Below are 19,318 nucleotides of genomic sequence, written 5' to 3'. Positions count from 1 at the left end.
CACTCTTATTTTATTTTCCTGGATCCCAAATCAATTTTTATACATTTAGCACCATAATTCAACATTATGAAAAAAACTGCGCAACTAAAATAATAATTAAAGACACGACAATTAAATTCTTCAACTAAATTCTGTCTCGCTATTAGAATGCTGGTAGTCTAAGTATCCCATCAGAGCAAGGAATGTAGTATATATCTGTAATGAGGTTGAGCATGGCTAGAAGCAAAGACATAGCTGATTTGTATTGAAGATAGACAGAGTAAGCAAATAAAGCATCCAATACTGTTTCTACTAAAACGAATGGCAACACTTCCACTGACTTTGACGGAGGCAGGATTGGGCCAACACACTCAATATCCTGTGCTTATTATGAACAAAGATTCATGCAGCTATAAATATACTCGGCACTATTATAGCATGCCTAATAAAAGATTGCCAAGAAATTCAGGACTTACCATTTCAGCATAAACAGTTACGAAGAAAAGAGAGTAGTGAAAAATAAAAGGAAAGTGTAATCTTGAGATGTTCCGGTTACTTTTAAAAAAGAGGTTTTTACAGAACATTAACTATAAAATCGCTTTTGACAAAATTACCTGTCAGTTCTTTCAGTTTTCGCTCAGCTAAAACTCCCTACAGAATTCAGCGGGGAGTTTTGTCTGATAAAGGTGATAAATCTGTGCCCTGAATACTATTTCCTAGCCTTCTAGAGCATTTCAAACTTATTATTTCCCTGTACCTCCAAAAAACTGTTAAGATGACACTATATACCCATACATTTATATATCCAGTGTTTGCCACTAAAAACAGACATGTATTTCTTATTAAGAAATGATCACTAAACGATTTTTTCTAATTTCAAAATTCTACTGTATTTACTAGCTAAAAATAAACTCTTCTTTGAGGACTACTAGACTTTATTTTATTTTATTTTATTTTTTTAAGGAGAGGGGAATAAAATGCAATTGAAAACAGTCAAATATTATTTAAGACTTCTGCACCCAGTACTGAAGCTGTTACTGTCTGGGTTAAGATCGATAACATGTAGCTGTTGCTAGACAATACTAGACTAATCCTTATGGTAAATCCTTCTGTAAAAGCTATTACTCTGTGTTACGAAAGTATCACAGAAGGTAACATGATTCACCACAGAAAAGGAGCATACTGGCCACAGGTATCTTAAAACATATGTTGAAGAACCCAAAGCCTCCAAAAATCAAAGTGAAAAAGCAGGCTTCCAAAACACACTTTCAGTCCGTAATTCAGCTTTGCAAAGTGAAAGCATGCAGAGTACAGACAAGCGAGGCATCCAACACCCAACACGCTTGCCTCACTCCAGAGTCTTTTTTGACTAAGACAACTTTAACAAATCCTTATTTACATTACAGATTTACATTCTAAAAGTCAGGGGGCCTGACCCTCGGTCCTTATTCAGTATCTACCAAGTTCCGTGGTTGCTAGTACTGACCTCGCACAGAAAGACCATGTCTCTCCTAAGACTTTCACTGGGAAGATTTTCCAGTGTTTATTTCCAAACCGTGGCAGTCTGGGTAAGAGCTGCCTGCTGTTGTTTTTGTTATTGACTATTATTATTACTAGTACAACAACTACTTTTAATACAGCTACTAAGGCATGGTGCAAAAAGATTGATTCCTAAAAGAAGCTTCAAACTGTGCAGCTCCTCTTCCAGCGTTTTATCTATATATCGCTATTCTTTTGTGTAAGGAGAGCTTTCTCTAAACAAACCTTGCACAAAAGGTTTAAGTAATTAGTGATGGATTCAGGCAATACAGCCATTCAAATATGGCTGTCCTCTGATCTAGAATGAGCTAATCAAACATCAGCAAACTAATTATTTCAGACACTGTACAGTAATCACCAAGACCAAATGTGAACATTTACAATCAAAACAGGTATTATTTTCTGCACTGGAAGACAGTGTCATGATCTCTGTACATCAAAGCTAATATGTATTATGTGTAAGCTTTCCAAAGAAACTTTAAGTACTGGTGCCCACTGCCAGGAGGTATCGATAAGGACCTGCTCAGCATGTCAAGATAATAAGCAGGCTACTGTACTAATTTGCAAACTCAAAGAAACGGCCGTTTGCATTTGAAATATAACTTGTGGAAAAGTACACATGTAATACAGCTGTATAGGTATTTCTGGGATTACCACTGCTCAACTCTGCTCTCAATGAAATGAATGCCTAGTTTTGTGCTGTCTCACAGCACAAAGTTCACACCTATACTAAGTGGGGACCTATAGCTCTGTTTTGCATTTCTTCCCTCAACTCCCATGCCTTGAAAAGAGCAATAACACTTTTCAGATGACCAACCCAAGTTCATTCACCTCATCATCTATCTGCCTTGAAATATTCAAGGACTGCTTTTGAAAAATATTTTAGAGAATAATGCTAGGAGTCACTAGGATTTTTTTTTTCCGCCCAAGTCAACCTGAAGCTAGACATACAAAGAATCTCACCAGAGTATTTTCCATTTAGAATGAATCATTTTGACATTTCTTAAAAAAATCAAACAGATCTCTCTCAAAGCTTCACTTTCTTGGATAGGTAGGCAAGCAGATGACACAGATGGCACTGAAGGAAATGCTGCTTTGCCACAGATGATGGTACATTTCCTGTACAGCACACTGAGGCTACAAGATGCTTCACAGAATGACAGACTATGGTCTCAATCCAGTAAATCCTACTCAAATGAGTAGCCTTTATTCACATTAGAAACACCGCTGAAATTAACAGGATTGAACTATGAACTAGTCATGCAAACAAGCACTTGTGGGGGGAAACAAGGAAGACTGAAAATTACAACTGATAAATATTTTTTATTATATACGTCTGTATAGGACAAATGGACATTGCCCCTGTATTACACAAATGGGGTTTCTAACATCCCTTTTGGTAGTACTTACTAATATGAAAGCACTAAGGTACTGTGTTTATTGTTGCTTTTGAAGTGTAAGTCCTCACTGAATTCAACAAGAAATAAAGCTTAAAAGCATTCTACATGGAAGGATATTTTTGCTGTTTTCTTAAAATTCAGTCACTTTACGAATGACAGAAATCAATACCAAAATTTAATCATTACTCCAGAATACTAAAAACGTTAAATGCTAAAATATTAAGCTAAAATTAATTTTTTTAAATTTTTTTTTTATTACACAATATATCTATTGTGGGAAAACATAGCATTTTTCCATAGTTCTTTATGCTTTATAGCTTGCTTTCATTTTTTGATATATTACAAAGTAATTGAATCCATTAGGTAGTGAAGAATTTCATGTTTTTTCTTCTATTTTTTACTGAAGAGAAACAATATTTTTTATTATTACAGGGAGGATGTGATGCAGTAAAAATTTTCAAGGACTTTGGGGAAATTAATTGAAGACTTGCTTAATCTTATAGACATGGGTTGAATTTTGCAGTTCTTAGTTACACAAAAGGTGTTGAATGGGAGTTTTGTGCAGCAGTCAGGATCTCAGCCACTAATAACCTCTCAGTTATTTTCTTTTTCTCATTAGCAGTCTAACAGCTAACAGACTAATCTGAAGCTGCTATGGGATGCAAGATGAATTACAGCATATAAAGCTTACCCTATGAAAACAGGTGAAAAATCGCAGGCAGCATCTCTCAAATGGTACCCGGGGCGAGCTCCTAAGCAGGTACCAGCCCACAGAGCCGCGGTGGCTCCAGCAGCGCTGTCACTTTGCATCACTGAGGTCTGGCCCTAAAATGAGCCCACAGAAATTCAAACGAAGGTATTTTGAGAAAGTCACTTTGGGGTGGTGATACCTGAAGCCACTCAGGTGTTCTGCTGACTCAATGAGAGGGGTACAAAGGGCTGACACCGGGAGGCTTTGCTCAGTCCCCCTCACTAAGCGTACCCACCAAACACTTTTCAGGCTGGAGCAAGGCGGATGGTGTTGGCCTGCTTCCTCAGTGCCCAAGGCAAAGGGAGAGGGGTGAAAGGGTGCCCTGGGTCCCTCAGTTTCCATCAGGAAATGTACAGAGTTGAGAAAAAATGGCCAGTTTCGACTACACACACACAGGATTTGTAAACCTGGTTTTACTAGTTCTGAATTTTTATTGCAGGTAGATATCTTTTTCCTCTGTGTGAGAGGAAAGCCTCTTGCATGATGTGCAAGATAAAATATAATGAATGTTGATATCTACTTTTCTACTGATTCAAAAATGCTGATATCTACTTTTCTGAAACAGATTTAAACTAAACATCACATGCTAGTCAGGTTAATAGTGAAAACATATACGGCTTATTAAATGCCCACTTTTTTAGGACTAACTGTTTCCAGTCTGGAAAAAACCCTAACCAACCACTGTGTCTCACCTTTGCTCTAGAATCTTTTCATTTTGTCCCATCATAACTCAGTTCTAGTTCCACACATGTAAATTACCTGAAAAGAGCCTTTTCAATAATATTAAATAAGGACTATTACAATAAAATTATCTCACACTATTTAGTGTTTTGGCATTCCGTTACTCTGTATTATGGAATCTTCAAATTATGTACGACTCATAAGACACTTTGGTAAAATCGACTACAAGGATCAACGTTTCCTAAAGCTTGCACCTAGATTAAATGCTGATACCTTCCTGAAGCATTGAAACAAAACTGCCTTGTAAAGGAATCCAACAAATGTGTGAGTAAAATATTTTCTGAACTTCCTTTTAGACTATACACAATAATACAAATGAAAGTATGGAAAAGTGTTGTATGAATTACTACTATTTCTGCATTCAGAGCTGCGTAACTGAGAGCTAATTAATATTTCTTTCAGAAAGATAAAAAAACACTGCGAAGCAGTGTACAAACTGTGAAGAAGTTTCAGGGAAAACTACATTTGTTAGCATCAGCTAAAGCTAAAATATCTGCTAACTACCAAGACAGATGTATAAAATGCTCTCACATGCAAATCCAATAATAATTTCAAAGTGCAGTTCACAGCATTCTTGTCTATTTAAACAAGCACTATTATAAATAAAACTCTGAGCCTATCGCACTGATACAGGACAAGTATTTACCACTGCTATCATCAGAATATTTTTCCCAAGCACAGATTCAATAAAGGAAGAAACTATACTGAAAAAAAAAAACCATAAATTTTTTTGTTTTAAAAATCATATTAATTTGGAAGCAGTTGCCTTTTAGCAACGAATTGATCCTGGAGAAGAACACTTTTTCCTTAGCTCTATCATCTCTTACAACTGACGAAGCTTTCAAAGAAAGTTTTCTTAAATTGTTAGAACACGTTTATTTTCTTGCAAATTAATTCTTTTTAACTCTTTATGATAGCTTTGAATCCCATAAAGAAAGATGAATTATCACATACTGAGCCCAAGCTGTGAAACAGGAGGAGACAAATAGAGACCCCTACTGTGTTTAACAATCTAGAAGAAATTCCAGACTCAAAAGAAAAATTTTCTGTCCCTTTTCTCAGACCACAAAAACTGTTAGTATGGTTTTGAACAGTGGAGGGCACTCTTGCTATGCAAAACCCGGTACTGACCTGGCACACTCGGTTTGATCTATTCAGTAGCCTAAATCTCAGAATTTAAGTAACAGCCACCTGTGGCACAAGCACTAACTGTACTCTGGTTAAAACATTTGCAGTTTCTAATCTGTGCAGTGAAGCACTTCAGTATCTCAAACACTGGCGCCTTTCTGCGTGGATGCAGATGTGGAACAGATGCAAGCTTCACAAATTGTTTGTAATATTTGTGCTATGTTTTTCAAAATCATAGAAACAGCTATTCAGTTGGCTGTTATGGCATATATACATTACTTTCGGGTTGTAAAGAATTTGTGTACAAATAATGATGATGGCTGTAGGAACCACCTTTATTTGGAATGCATCAACTTTTACTGGGAATCCTAAAAAAAACCAAAAAACAACCGAGGTCAATGCTTCTAACATAGCTGAGATGAAATAGACATTGAAAAACCAAACCAAACCAAATAAACTAGAAGAAAGAAGGAGCAGCATAAATTCTGCATAGCTTTCCTACTTTGAAAAGTGTATCATTAACTACATCTTAAACTATGTAACTCCTAACATCCTGCGTGAATGAACAAAGCCAATCACTCTCTGAACAAGCACAGAAATGCTTACAAATTAGTGTTTGAAGGCTCGCAAGAAAAGAAGCTGATGTGAGGACCCAATCCTTCATCTCCTAAGTATCTCAAAACTGAACTCACAAGTCCTGGACTCGGTGACACTACTCCTCTGAGTAAAATTACTCACAATCAGGAGTGCTTGAAAGAGCAAACCTGGAGTGATTCAATGCCAGTTGTGCAGCTCAGTCATTTTGGCCTTTCACTGTTCCATATACTGCAGTATTGCACAGGATAGCAAAGCACATAATGACCTAAACAAATCCATGAGCTTTCATTACTTCCAGATCTGGGGACATTACAACATCAACAAATTCCTAAATGAAAACTATCAAATGGCACCAGGAGAAGGGATCTCCTGAAACACTGAATGACAAGTCGGTTTTGATTAACTGAAACAAAAATACGGCAGCACCTGCAGGGTTAATTAAGCAGCTCAAGATGCCGGGCTTCACAAAAGGAAACCTTTTTCCTTCTTAAAGGACTGTAAACACTTGTGCTGAACTAGATGGGCATTTGATAAGCTGTACAGCATGTAGCAAACTCCGAGGGATCTCTAGTTAACACTCAAATTCAGTGTTAACACTTAACAGAACAGTGGTAAGCCGTGCTGCCAAGGTCAACTGCACAGATGTACTAATTGTATTATGAGCTTGACATCTAGTGGCCACCCCTGGCAGGGCAAAGCAGGCAAAGGTTAAATCAGCAAGCCTTGTCAAAGCACTTCTAACTACCCACCCTCAGGGAGAGAGGAGGCCTGGGGAAGCTTTCTGGTGCTCCGCGATCCCACCTTCTCCCCGGCAATCCCAGGCTGAGCTCCCGCAGCACCCCGCGGCGCGGCGCGACCCACCCGCGCAGCGCCCACCTGCGCCCCCCGAACCCACCCCGGCCCGCAGCCCGGCGGCCACCGCAGGAGGTCAACGGCCTGCCCGAGTACTTCGGTGCGCCTCGCTCTCTGGCTCAAAAGTTCGGAAATTTTGTTGGTGTTTCTTTTGCAAACAGTGATAGAGTTCAGATTTTTTCGGGGGGAGGGTGTGGAATGGCGAAAGTGGGGAGCGGGGGGGGGAACACGCCATACACACCAGTATTAGAGAGTGGCAATAAGAACTTCAGAAGGGCTTTTTGTAAAGATTTATCTTATCCCACAATAATAAAAAAGTCCCCTCTCTTTAGTCCTCTATCTTTTCACTTTTCAACTTAAAAGAAATGGATTTTTTAAATGTGTTGCTTTATGGTTTTCTATCACCCTTATAAACAATTATTTTTCTGGTTTTCACAATTTTGAAGGGTTTTTCCTTGGTAAGAAGAAATGTACTCTAGGTCTAACAGCATTACAACTGAACCAGCTCCTAAAAGTACATTTTGGCCTAAATCCCCTTTTTTGTATTAATGGAAAACATTTAGTTAGGAAAACACCACTACATTAAGTGGGAAAGTTTTAGAGTGTAAAGGAAACAGGATTTACATTGATATGTACAATTCAATACAAATTTACTGCTGGAACTAGATTTACTTGTGCTTCCTCTGGAAAAAAGATACAGAAAATTACTCTTATTTTACTAATACAATACTATGAAAGAAATTAGTTTTACATGTTTCATTTTGGAAAATGTGTCAGTATGTAACTATTTTATTGTCATGCCAGACCTGGTTTATTATCAGCAAAAGTGATTGACTCATGCCTTGAATGATGGATTGTCAACAGATATGCTTGTCTATTCTTGGCAGTCAACAAATCAAATGAAGGAGAGATACCAAGAAAATCTTCCCAGGACTCAGACTATTTTTCAGATGGCACTATTACTTGCTATTCATTATTTTTACTCTTTTTTTAATGCCACACATTTGTTGAGTTGTAGCTTTTCCCCTCTCTTAGGCAAGGAAAAGTAATTTTCAACAGCTAAATTTATGCATATTAATAGCTTAATTACACAGAATTTTAACCACCACACCTTTCAAAATTTCCTCCCTCCCACTCTGAAAAAAGTCTTAATGTCTACTTCAGGAGATCACTTCAAGACCAGCATCACTAGATAAAATCTGACCCAGTTTTGTCTACTTTCATTGTTATATATACATCAACAAATTGGCCGATTGCTGTAGTTTCCTTATTATTCCAAATAATTTTCTATTCCTAACACAATTCAAAGCAGAGTATTTTTAAAATTATACATATATAGATGTTACATAGTTCAAATGTTAAGTCTCTACTGTAATAACAGAAGTATTTATATAAAGTTTCAATTACCGTTTCTCACCAAAGGCAGCATTTATAGCAATACTTATTTGGCCTTTTTCAAAACAAAAAGCCTTCTCTTACACTTGCCTCAGAACAAACGTTTGCAAAAATCACTTAAGTTTTATGTTTACTGTCAGCTGCTTGCGACTTAGCAAGTTTTAAACGCAACAGTGTCTAAGCAATAGAGAAATACCTCTATTTTACACGGAAGAATGTCCCCCCAAAATGTGTTTTAACCCTCTGTATATGCAGATAGAGAGAACACACGTGAAGCTGGCTGCTACCTACTGAACTGCGTCGTTGCTGGAGCTGAGCAAGTGTGCCTGTGGAGACACTCCAGAGGAATACCGAGTGCAGTCATGAAACTGCCCAAAACTACACAGCCCGATCCCATTTTACCAGAATGAAAAAGATCAATTAGTTAAGACTATGTTGTATGTATTGAAGTGTGGGTGGAAAAAGAGGACCAGTATTTTAAAAAATGACTGCAAAAGGCACATTAGAAAACTGTCATTAACAGTTCATTACAAGGTGATCTCTTCCACCTCAGGCTGAACAACGATACCTCTTTGCCAGAAACTTCACATGAAAAAGTCCAAAGCATCATTTGTCATCACCCTAACCAGAACCTCACCTGCACACTCCTGACAATCACTCTTCAGCATTACAAAAAAGAAAGAAAAAAAAAAGAACAAAAAAATCCCCTTTCTATTATCCCTACCTTAAAAAATACAAATGTGTGTGGTTTAATTTAAAAGTAATCAGAGTTGAAGCATGTGCATTGTATCTACAATTCTGATTCATTTGTAATCTGTTGAATTAGGCAAGTGTATCAGAAATGATTTACAATGATTTACATTTACTGAGAAACTGAGATTATTGTATTCTACAGACAGTCATCTGAGTCCTGCTGCTGCTGTTTTTAAATGATTTCCAGCAGATCTTCTTATTTAGCAACCTCAAAGTGTGGGGTTTTTTTAATAGGTATCTTTTGTTCACTCTTCTACAGTGCAATTGTTCAAGAAATATATCAGCAGCTGTTTGTTAACACTTCCCTTCAAAATTATTAAAAAAATATATTTTTAGCATTTCACTTTCAACAAATAATTTCAAATGATTTTGAGTGTATTATCTGTAGTTGATGACATCGCTAATTATCTTCAGATTTCCAACAGATTATCTTGCCACCATGACATTGCCCTGTTTGAATGCAGTTGTGTTATGCTGTAGCCCAAGCTGGCTATAAAATTATTTGTTTCAATTCTAAAACTTCTGTGATAACGTTAACACAAAAGTTACGGTGCGACAAGTCAACTTAAAACTCAGCCTAATGTTTATCTTCCATTCTGCACACCAAACTGCCAGGCTCTTTCTGCTACTATGACTGTCCCTTCACTCCAAGGATTACATTTTTTGATATTAATTTTTAAATGGTTCATTTTATAAAATCTATTTTGAGGTGGCATTAAACATGATTTCAATAAATAAAGAATAAGCTTCATTTGCTTAGTCTTGCATTAAGTCCTTTGTAGACGACCAGCAAAATGAGTGAAAAGGCCACATGAATCAAGTAATACTGCTTAAACAGTTTGCTTTCTAAAAACGACAAATATTCTTGCACTGTGCAAACTATTTTTGGCCTGTTGCAAAATACACTCAGGAACTGTAGCAATATCTTGATTACAGCTGTGAACAGAAACGAAGGACACTAACTTGACAAGAAGTGTTCCAATTCACGAGATTTGAAGCTCTCATTATATCTGGCCTATAAAATTGCTTTCAAGTACGGCAATCGTTAGGCTTCCTAATATAACGTGTAAATGATTTACATTACACTAATGCGCACTAGATAGCCCTCTGCTCGTGTAGCCTGTCTCCACCTTGTTCACATTTCTCAAAGAAAGTGCAAAACCACTACTTCAGCTTGTTAATTGTTAACTACCAAGGGTTTCACTCTATTAATTAAAATATGTTTTAATAAAAGGAAACATAGCACATTTTGATAACAGCCTTCTAAGGCTGAAAAGTATTTACACTTGCATTTTAGGGCTGCTGTGAAAGCCGATTTTGTGCTATTCACGGACCACAATAATAACGCTTTAAAATTCCTCACTGGGATGCAATGTAGTCCTTTTGATGGAAAGACTGTCTTTCTCATTCGGCAGAAATAAATCCATTCATTTGATCATGTAGTCATTGAGGGCAATACAAAACAAACCAAGTGTGAGAAATTCTATGTGATGAAGTAAACAAAACAAAACCCCCCCAAAAAAGGGAAAAAAACCCCATTTCCATGACAAAAAGATTCTTTGTCCTTAATCTACCCACCATATGCAAGCGTTTCTTTTTAGCATATCTCTTGTTCTAATCTCGGGTGACATGGCTACATAGATAAGATTCACAAAACAAAACAAAAACCTAGTTTAACAATTTTTTTCAATTTATTAACTTGCCAGGAGAGTCATAATGAAGTAGTAGGGTTTTATTTTTCGGTATTGAAATGGATTCAGAGGATGTAAAAGTTTATAATGCTAATGATAAATTCTTAGACCTAGAACCTACACCAACAGAGATGGGCTCAACCAATCTTGTTTGCATAATAAAATACTAACTCTCATCGGCTTGCCTACACTAATTTATTTTACATGACCACAGTTTCCTAAGGAAAAATTTGAAAATGCACTGCTTTGCTCCTCCACTGTGACAGAAGGAAGCATTTCTTCCTGTGTCTCTTAATGTCAATACCCAAGTGGGTTTTCCTGGAGCAATGGCAGTAGCCCCCTTAGCACTGGGACTCACTCCCTGCCTCCCCAAATACCCTGGGAAGGAGCAGGAGGCTTAACAATTTGCCAGTCTGACAGATGTTTTAACCTGATGAAGTGGATTCACGTTGCCTTAAGCTTCAGGGCTGTAAAGTTCGGATACAATAGTCAAAATCCTCCTCGGGCTTCAACTTTGCTGCCTTTCTTTACCCAGAAATGCAACTTAAGAGTAATTATAGTTTTAAAGCAGGAGAAGGACTTTTTTTTTTCCTTTTCGAAGGGAGGGAGAGGGTGGATAAAACAGTGGAGGAAGGGGCCTACACAGAAAGCCGAAAACATTGGCTTGGCTTGGCTACGTGAGAAACTAAGAAAGCAGTGGGCTCTCTGCAAAGAGGAAAAGAAAAACTTTCAAGTGGAAGCTTTCAACTTAGCCCAGGAGAAGAGAGCACGGGCTGTGGCGTGCTTTTGCACGCTGCAGTGCCAGGGACTACTAAGAGAATTAAAACTGAAAATTAAAAAAAAAAAAGAGACAGAGAAGGAAGAAGCAGCCCTATTCTCGAAAATAAAATTACAGCAAAGTGGAAATAAGGCGTGATCCAAATCTCTCCAGCTTTGGACACTTGTTCACGAGCCGCCTGGCAACCCAGATGCATAAAAGCAAGTGTGCGTGTGCCTGCGTGTGGGGAGGGAGCGAGGAATGGCGGATGGGCGAGAAAATAACCCGTCCCCACAGCAGCCGGCGCGACAGGGGCTGGTGGCGGTGGTGGCACTCCGTGTCACCTACCACTGATAATAATTACAGTCGCAGCAGAGCCAGGAGGCGGAAGGGGGGGGGAGGCGAAAAGCTGCTGTTCAATATTCTCGAAAATAATGAAACCAACTCCGCTGGCCCTGCGCACCCGAGCGATCCTGCCCGCCTCTGCCGGGGTCCCGGCCGCTCCCCCGGGACAGACAGGGGGAGCGGCCACGGCAGCCCCCGCAGCCCGTGCGGGCGACCCGGGGCGACGGGGGCAGCCCCTGGCAGCGGCTGCGGTGGGGCTGCCCCGTGGCCCGGCCGCCCGCGGGAGCTCCTGCAGGGCACCCCGGCCCCGGCCGTCCCAACTTTCCTGCCGGTGGGGCGAAGGGAATATGGCTTCTGTCCGCTCCGAGCCTCCGCCAGGAGGGAGCAGGAGGGAGAAAAAGGGGGTACCCAGTCACACAGCGCGAGGGAGCGCAGCAGGAGAAGGCAGGAGGAGGCAGGCGCTGCTCCGGGGCGCCCGCTCCTGCAGCTGGTGGAGCCCGGGTGAGTAGGGAGGGAGGGCCGACCCCGTCGCCGATCCCAGCCGCGATCAAAGCGCTGGGGAGGCCGAGAGGTTGCTGCTGGGAGGGCTGGTTAAAGGCAGGGGGTGGGCTGCAGAAACTTGGCAAAACTGCGAACTTCTCAGTTCCGCTGCTTCTTCCCCCAGCTGCTTTAATTCCCATTCTCCCGCTGCAGTGCGATTGCGCTCCCATGTTCACCATCACCATAAATTCACCTATCTCCATCCGAAACACCCTCACAAAAAAGAGAGAGAGAGAGAGAGAGGAGAAAGAAGCCGCCAGGAGCCCTTACCGTGCTCAGAAACTACCTCCGCTTGCAGCTCTTCGTCCGACCTGAGATGCTGAGGTTTCGCTTGCTTTCGACGAGACATGCTGCTAACTGAGCCGTCTTGACTCTGCTTTTTGCAGAGGCATCAGCGACGTGGAGGTGGAAAGGAGAGGGGGGAGGAATTGGGAACGAGGGAAGGAGGGCTGGGGGTTGGAAATAACTGTTCACAAATAAAAGTCGAGTTGCAAAACAAACCAAACAAACAACAGAAAAGGCAACAAACACCACGGGGAAAACAAAAAAAAAAAGCAAGGCTAACCAGCCAGCCAAACTGGGAGTGAGTGAATGAGTGCGCGGGTGCGCGGGTGAGCGAGCGGGGGATGAGCCGGGCGGGGTGTGCGCGGAGCGGCGGGGTGTGCGCGGGGCGGCGGGCTGGGGCGGCTGCGCGCAGCGCGCATGGGGCTCAGTAATTATGGTTGTGAATAATGCATGGCGATTAATGGTGCTGGGGGCGAGCGCGGATTGGCGCGGCTCCAGCGGACTCAGGCTGCATATGTAAATGAAGGACGGGGCTCCGCAATTAGCCGCTTCGCTCCGCCAAATGATGCGTCTCCACGGCGCCGGCAGCGCCGCCTGCGAGAGGCACCGACCGCGGCGGCGGCAGCAGCGGCGGCGGCGGCAGCAGCAGCAGCAGCAGCAGCAGCGAAGCACACGCGCACCACGCAGAAGGGAATCTGTTTTGCACACACTTTACACAACATATGTGCAAGGTTCACTTGTTGGGAAAGGTCACGATCTTCGCTTTTCTGTCCGTCCTTCTTTCTTCCCCCTGTCTCTCAGTTTCTTTTGCTTTGCTTTCTTTCGGGATTCCCCCACCCCCCCTTTCTTCACATCACTCTGCGTTCTCTTCTCTCTCGGTCTCCCTTTCCCCAGAAGTTGAGCTGCAAGGCATCTGAGGCATCTGATTTCTGTGTGCGTGTGAGTAATTTCTTCCCAGGAGGAAAAGAAACTTTTGTGTAAGCCTTTTCTTTTTCTTTTCAGTGTGCTTTCTTTTTCGGCGTTGCTCTGCTCTTTCCCCTTGGTCTTCACATACTTGTCTTTAGCTCTTCCTCCATCCTGTCTCCTTTTCCGTCGCTCTTTCTGTCTCCCCTTCCCTGCTGACTTTTGTTCTGTTGACTCTCTCGAAAGCGCACGCACGCAAACGCAGAAGACCTTGGGCAGTTTTGTCTTTCACCTCTCCTTCCTTCTTCTTTGTCTTGCAGCTTCTGTCTCCAAGCAGAGACTCCCCGTTGGTGGTGGTGGTCACTTCCTGTTGTCCATTGGTAGGAAGTTTTTTTTTCTTTCTTCCCCCTCTCTCTCAGGTTGTAATGACTTTTTGTGACACTCCTCACCCTTCCGCCCACCTACCCCCCCCGGCTCAGCCGTGTGTCCTTTTAGCTAATGACAGCGGGCTCGCGTGTGCGCCGATGAGCAAGTCCTTGGTCTCCAGCAAATAGCATGGATCCTCTCCCAGTTTTGGGGGGTGGGGGGTGGCTGTTGTTGTCGCTGGGGTAATCCCCCCTCCCCTGCCTTGCCTCGTTCGCAGAGGCTCCGGCAGCCGCTCCCTGCGCGGCGGGTCCGCCGGTCGCTGGCTCCGCTCCGTGCCGAGGAGCGCTGCGCACACCGCGGCCGCTCTTGATTTCGGGCAGATAAACTTTCAAGTTTGGGAGCGGTGCGGGTCACACGGCAGCTCCTCCTACTCTCCTCCTCCTCCTCCGCCTCCCGTGCCGCGCTGCCGGGGCTGCCGCCGGGGCTGCCCCCAGCCCCGCAGCCCGATGCGCTCCCCGCCGCCGCCGAGCCTCCCTCTCTGCACGCACTTTCCCAACAGAGGCTTTTCTCGCAGCCCCCCCCCCTTTTTTTGTAAAAGTGAGGAGGGGGGGTGGGGAAAGCCTTCCCTCTCCTCCAACCCCCCGCTTCCTCCTCTATCGCATTACAAGTTACCGGGGAGCCGGGCCTAGCCTCCCCCGCCCCGTCCCGCCGACTCGCGTCCCTCCCGCCCCGTCCGTCCCCCGGGGAGGCGGGCGGCCCCTCCGCCGCGCAGCAGCTCCGTCTCCCCGGCCGCCGCCACAAGTTGCCGCTTCCCGTGGCCGTCCCTGCCCGCCTCCCCCTCGGCCGGGGCGGGCGGGGAGCGTGGCCAGCCCGCTCCCATGGCAGCCAGCCGCCGCTAGGATGTACCCCACCGTCGCCGATCGCCGTCGCACCGCGCAGGGTCCCGCAGTGCGCGCGCTGCCCTGTCGCGCAGCTCCGCGCCGTGCTGTGCATGTATGCTTTCGGGGCGGGGGGCTCCTCCTGCGACCCTCTCCACCGTTTTGCTTTGTTTGGTTTTTTTTTTCCTCATTTTTTCTTTTTCTTTCTCTTTTTTTTTTTTTTTTTTTTAATCTGTTAGTCGCAGCCCCTGCGTGCTGCTCCCCCGCCGACCCCCGCCCCGTGCCGCGCTCAGCGGAGCGGCCCCGGCCACGGCCCCTGCCTTCGCAGGGGCGCGCAGGCGCAGCCCACCTTACCGGGCGCGGGAGGGAGGCGGGCAGCTCCGCGCATGGGGCCGGGGATCAGTGAAAGGGATTTCCTCCTAATACCCCCACCCCAGCCCGTGTAATCCAGCCCTAGTCCTTAAAACACACTAACCCCGGCTTCTTTGGGAGCCTTCTCTGTGTAAACTTTCCCTGCTGATAGCTCCCTTTATCTCGTGCGCTCTGATACCCTGTCTCTGGGCTTTCGGTTTATTCCCCGCTTTTATGTTGGTAGGCAAACCAAATAAAGTTAGAGGAGACAGTTTAGGCCACTTTGGATCGTTTGCTCCAACGTACAAGATCAGCGATTTCTGTGGGGCAGGTATTCGTTAGAAACGGGCACTACCCTTAAGGGAAACAACACAAACGCCAGATCAATGCCTTTTTGGTACTAGACGAGTGTACTTTTCTGTCCTTCGTTTAGCGAGATGTATACACGACACCCCTCGCGAAGATTGCCCGCTTTATAATTAAAAAACTTGTTTACCGTCTACACATTCTAACGCATCTTCTTTCCGTGCATTAATCCTCGCTGAAAGTTTGGTCGCACTGAGCGTGTCTCGTTTAAAATATACGGAGACAATCGTGATGGTTGAAATCTGATGCAATTTTCTAATATGAAGTGGGAGGGGACGAGCCCATTAATTGAGCATGTTTTTTTTTCCGTCAGATGTAGGGAGTTATTGCACTCGGCTCACACGAATAACACGTCGCGCGCGTGGGTATATGCTGCATTATATTGTAGGCAGAGGGCAGGTGAAAGCGAGCGGGTGTTCAAGTAACCTTCAGCACCGCAGCCGCGAGTGGGGAGTTGGAGTTAGGGCTTCCCGTTCAAAAACCGAGAGGGATATTTTTTCCGACTTGCTTTATGTGAAGAGGCTTAGCTACTCCCTGTGACCGAAACGTTTGCCCGGAATGAGAGAGGACGCACTTTCACCTCGCCCATGCACTTTTTTCCCCAGTTGCAGTGGTATCAGAAGTGTGTCAATTTTCATCCAGTCATCTTCTGAAAGGATTTGTTGCTGTTGCTGAGGCAACTTTTTTTTTTTTTTTTTTTTTTTACCCCTAAACTTAGGCGTTTTCTAAGGCTCAGTGTCTGGTAGTTCCCCCAGCAGCAGACCATTTACTGAAGTGCGTTTTAAAAGTGCGATGTGGGGGGGAGAAAAAAAAAGGCAGCTCACTGACAGCGTTAGAAACCCCAAACTTTGTCCTTTGTAAGAATTAAAATGATTGAAAATTAATATGATTTTACGGAACGTGAGAGAATCTTTAAGTGGAAAATTAAATAATCCCGTCTTTAATGTTTAATGAACAATGGAGAACACAACAGGCAAGAAAGGCATAATTACCAGATTTGTATCTCTTGACATTAACATATTCTAGGGTTACAAGTGATACGTTTTATGGTTTTCTTTTCCCTTACGCCACTCGCCTTTCCACTTTTTCTGTGGGAAAAAAAGCCGGCGGCGCTGAGCGGGGGTCGCGGGGCCGATTGCCGGGTGGCGCGGAGCGGCCGCTGCCCCCCGCCAGGGAAGAGCCGCGGAGCCCCGGCTCCTCCAGGCACCGCCGGGACGCACCGCCGGCAGCTGTGCACATCGCCGGGGGGAAACTTTCTACCCGACCTGCGTGGAAAACCCTGACAGTGTAGGGGGCTCGGGAGGCGAGTGGAAAGTTATGAAGTGATAGGCGTCTTCTCCTGCCCCTTCCTCCTCCCCCACTCCCTATTACACTGCAAAGTTTTCCACTGACCTTCTAATTAATGTTTCTGACTCGAAGGCGAAAAGAAAAAAATTATAATGATGCATTCACTGAAGTTGGGATGCGAAAAAACACGGCCACTGCGGAGGGGGGACTGGGAGGATGGGATCGCTTAGCCGCGTAAATCTCTGCGCACCCACAGAGGTAGGGGCGCGCAGGAGAGCGGGGGACGCAGTTGCGGGACTGGCAGTCACGCGTATTCCGGCGCAAACCGCGCCCGCTCGCGTCCCCTTCGCCGTGACTGGTGGGTCCACTAAAATACTTTACTAGTGATGGGAAGAAAAAGTAGTTTTTTTCTCCGTAATTAAATCTAATTTGTTAATTGTCTTCTTCTTTTGCAATGTTCCTTTCATCGTGAGAAGCGACACATTATTATTCTGCCTGCTTAACAATATTATTTACCGACTACTACTTTCCTTTTTTATATTAATGCGACACCTTTACGCTTTTGCTCTAATTTTTATGGTTTTTCGGTGTTCGTAAAAACTGTCAGCTTATCTACAAGATTGACTCCACAAAGAGCATATAAGTAGTTCTTTCTACACTTACGCTTTATACAAGATTGTTGTTCTTAAACCCATCAAAGTTACCAACGTGCGGATAAGATGGATCTGACATTTTGTGCAATCCATCGACTGTCTTTTAAAGTTATTATTTTGCTCAGCAACTTTATTCGAAGGGGCATGCAATTATTTGGGCTTTATTTTCTGTCATCTCCTACTCTTCCTGGCAGGCTGAAGTATCATCTTCCCACCCCTTTTCTGCACCACAACTTTTGTTTGAGAACCCTGGGGTTAAATCCAGCACGATTTTGTCTGTTTAAAGCTGCAGCAACTGACCGCTAATTTCGTTCTCACATGAGCAAAGATATTACCATACTAATATTATTATTGGTAAGAAGAGGTAATTGATAACACCACCTGCCACTCTGCAGCAATCACGATGATAAATGTTTCCATCAGAGGGAAATCTGTGCTTGGTCTACCACAGCCTAACCCAAACAGCATGTCAAATGTCAATTATAAAGATGTTTCTTTTCTATTACAATTTTTTTGTGGAAAGCAACCAGCCCCACCACAAGATTTATAGAACCAGCCTACAGCACAACTGTGCCTAAACGTTTTGCCTTAAACGTTTAAGTTACTTTTCCCTTTATTTAATACCATGCCGCCCTTGGGTCTAAATAAACATTGATTCATATACACAAAAGCTTATGTTCACGCGTAGCAAACTCCAATTACCATATACTTCCGTTCCTTAACCTAACAGCTGATAGACTAATTTAACCAAGAATTTTAAATGCTTTGTGGAATATTTGTAATACACATCGTTTAGGGGACATTATCAAGATAACATACACACACATTATTTACACATATAGATGCATAGGTACTGTGTATATTAAACCACTGTGTTTGTATTGCAACATGTCTGTCAGTACATGCTCCAGGAAGTACAAGTAGGAATACTACGTGCATGTAAAATCAGTGAGTTTATCCCCTTTGCAAAAATCTGTATGCTTCCAAAAAGGACAAGTGAGATGAATATTAATATATATATGCACACTGCAGACACACACACACACACACACACACACACAGAGTGTTACATAGCTATATAAATAGTGTTGGCAAGTATAAAAACTTTCATTGCTTGGCCACAGATATGCTCAGAAAATTATTATTAGTTTGTATTAATGGATGCAGGCCTCAAAAGACGAAATCAGCTATTGATAATTGCAAGAAGTATACAGCAGCTACTGTATCGATCGGCTTGTCCCTTATTCCCCTGGTATAGGAGAGATAAGAAGACACACTCTTTAGTGCAATATAATTTCTTTTGACCTATCTGCTTGCTACAGACTTATGATGAATAGCCAGAGTGGTTAAAGTCCTTTATCACGAAAGTTACCCCTTGATATAATATTGATTCTTTATAACTAGCTCCAAACACAAAAATCAAACTGTCCACTTGACCATCATCATCATCAATATCATCACAAAGGCTCTGGAATAAAGATCAGCAGAGGACTGAAAACGCTTTCTATAATCTGCCCACCTAATCTTTATTTGCTGATGATGAAAAGAAAAGGGGTGTGAGTGTGTGCGTGTGTGTGTGCGCACGCCGCGGGGGTGGGGGGAGCGGAACAGGGAATGTCAACTGAACAAATAATAAAAAAAAAATCTTAGCTTAAGAAAAAGACGGTTCAGCCGCCTGTAAAAGAAACCAAATGATGATCACCGAAGTTAATGGCAACGCTTCGAAGCCCCTCTCTGCTGAAGGAGGGGAATCAAGTGCGG

The 19,318-nt window shown here is 43.2% G+C and overlaps 1 protein-coding gene across 4 annotated transcripts in view; it reads right to left on the bottom strand.

The window, feature by feature from the left end:
- The window catches only part of SALL3 (spalt like transcription factor 3), a 26,782-nt gene extending 12,270 nt beyond the window's left edge, over positions 1 to 14,512 (bottom strand). For 2 of the 4 annotated variants that reach the window (XM_032703448.1, XM_032703470.1), the window contains exon 1: positions 13,034 to 14,512. In XM_032703448.1, the coding sequence (XP_032559339.1) occupies positions 13,034 to 13,172 (139 nt within the window). In that variant the 5' untranslated portion in view covers positions 13,173 to 14,512. Of the gene's footprint in view, positions 1 to 12,738; positions 12,985 to 13,033 lie in introns of those variants that run through there. The other 2 variants (XM_032703456.1, XM_032703462.1) reach the window with 1 other exon arrangement.
- Positions 14,513 to 19,318: the final 4,806 nt, after the last annotated feature.

The sequence above is a fragment of the Chiroxiphia lanceolata genome, chromosome 1 (assembly GCF_009829145.1).
Source record: "Chiroxiphia lanceolata isolate bChiLan1 chromosome 1, bChiLan1.pri, whole genome shotgun sequence".
NCBI classification, from domain to species: Eukaryota; Metazoa; Chordata; class Aves; order Passeriformes; family Pipridae; genus Chiroxiphia; species Chiroxiphia lanceolata.
Note: the sequence above shows the minus strand (reverse complement) of the source record. Positions and strands in the feature narration are given on the sequence as shown.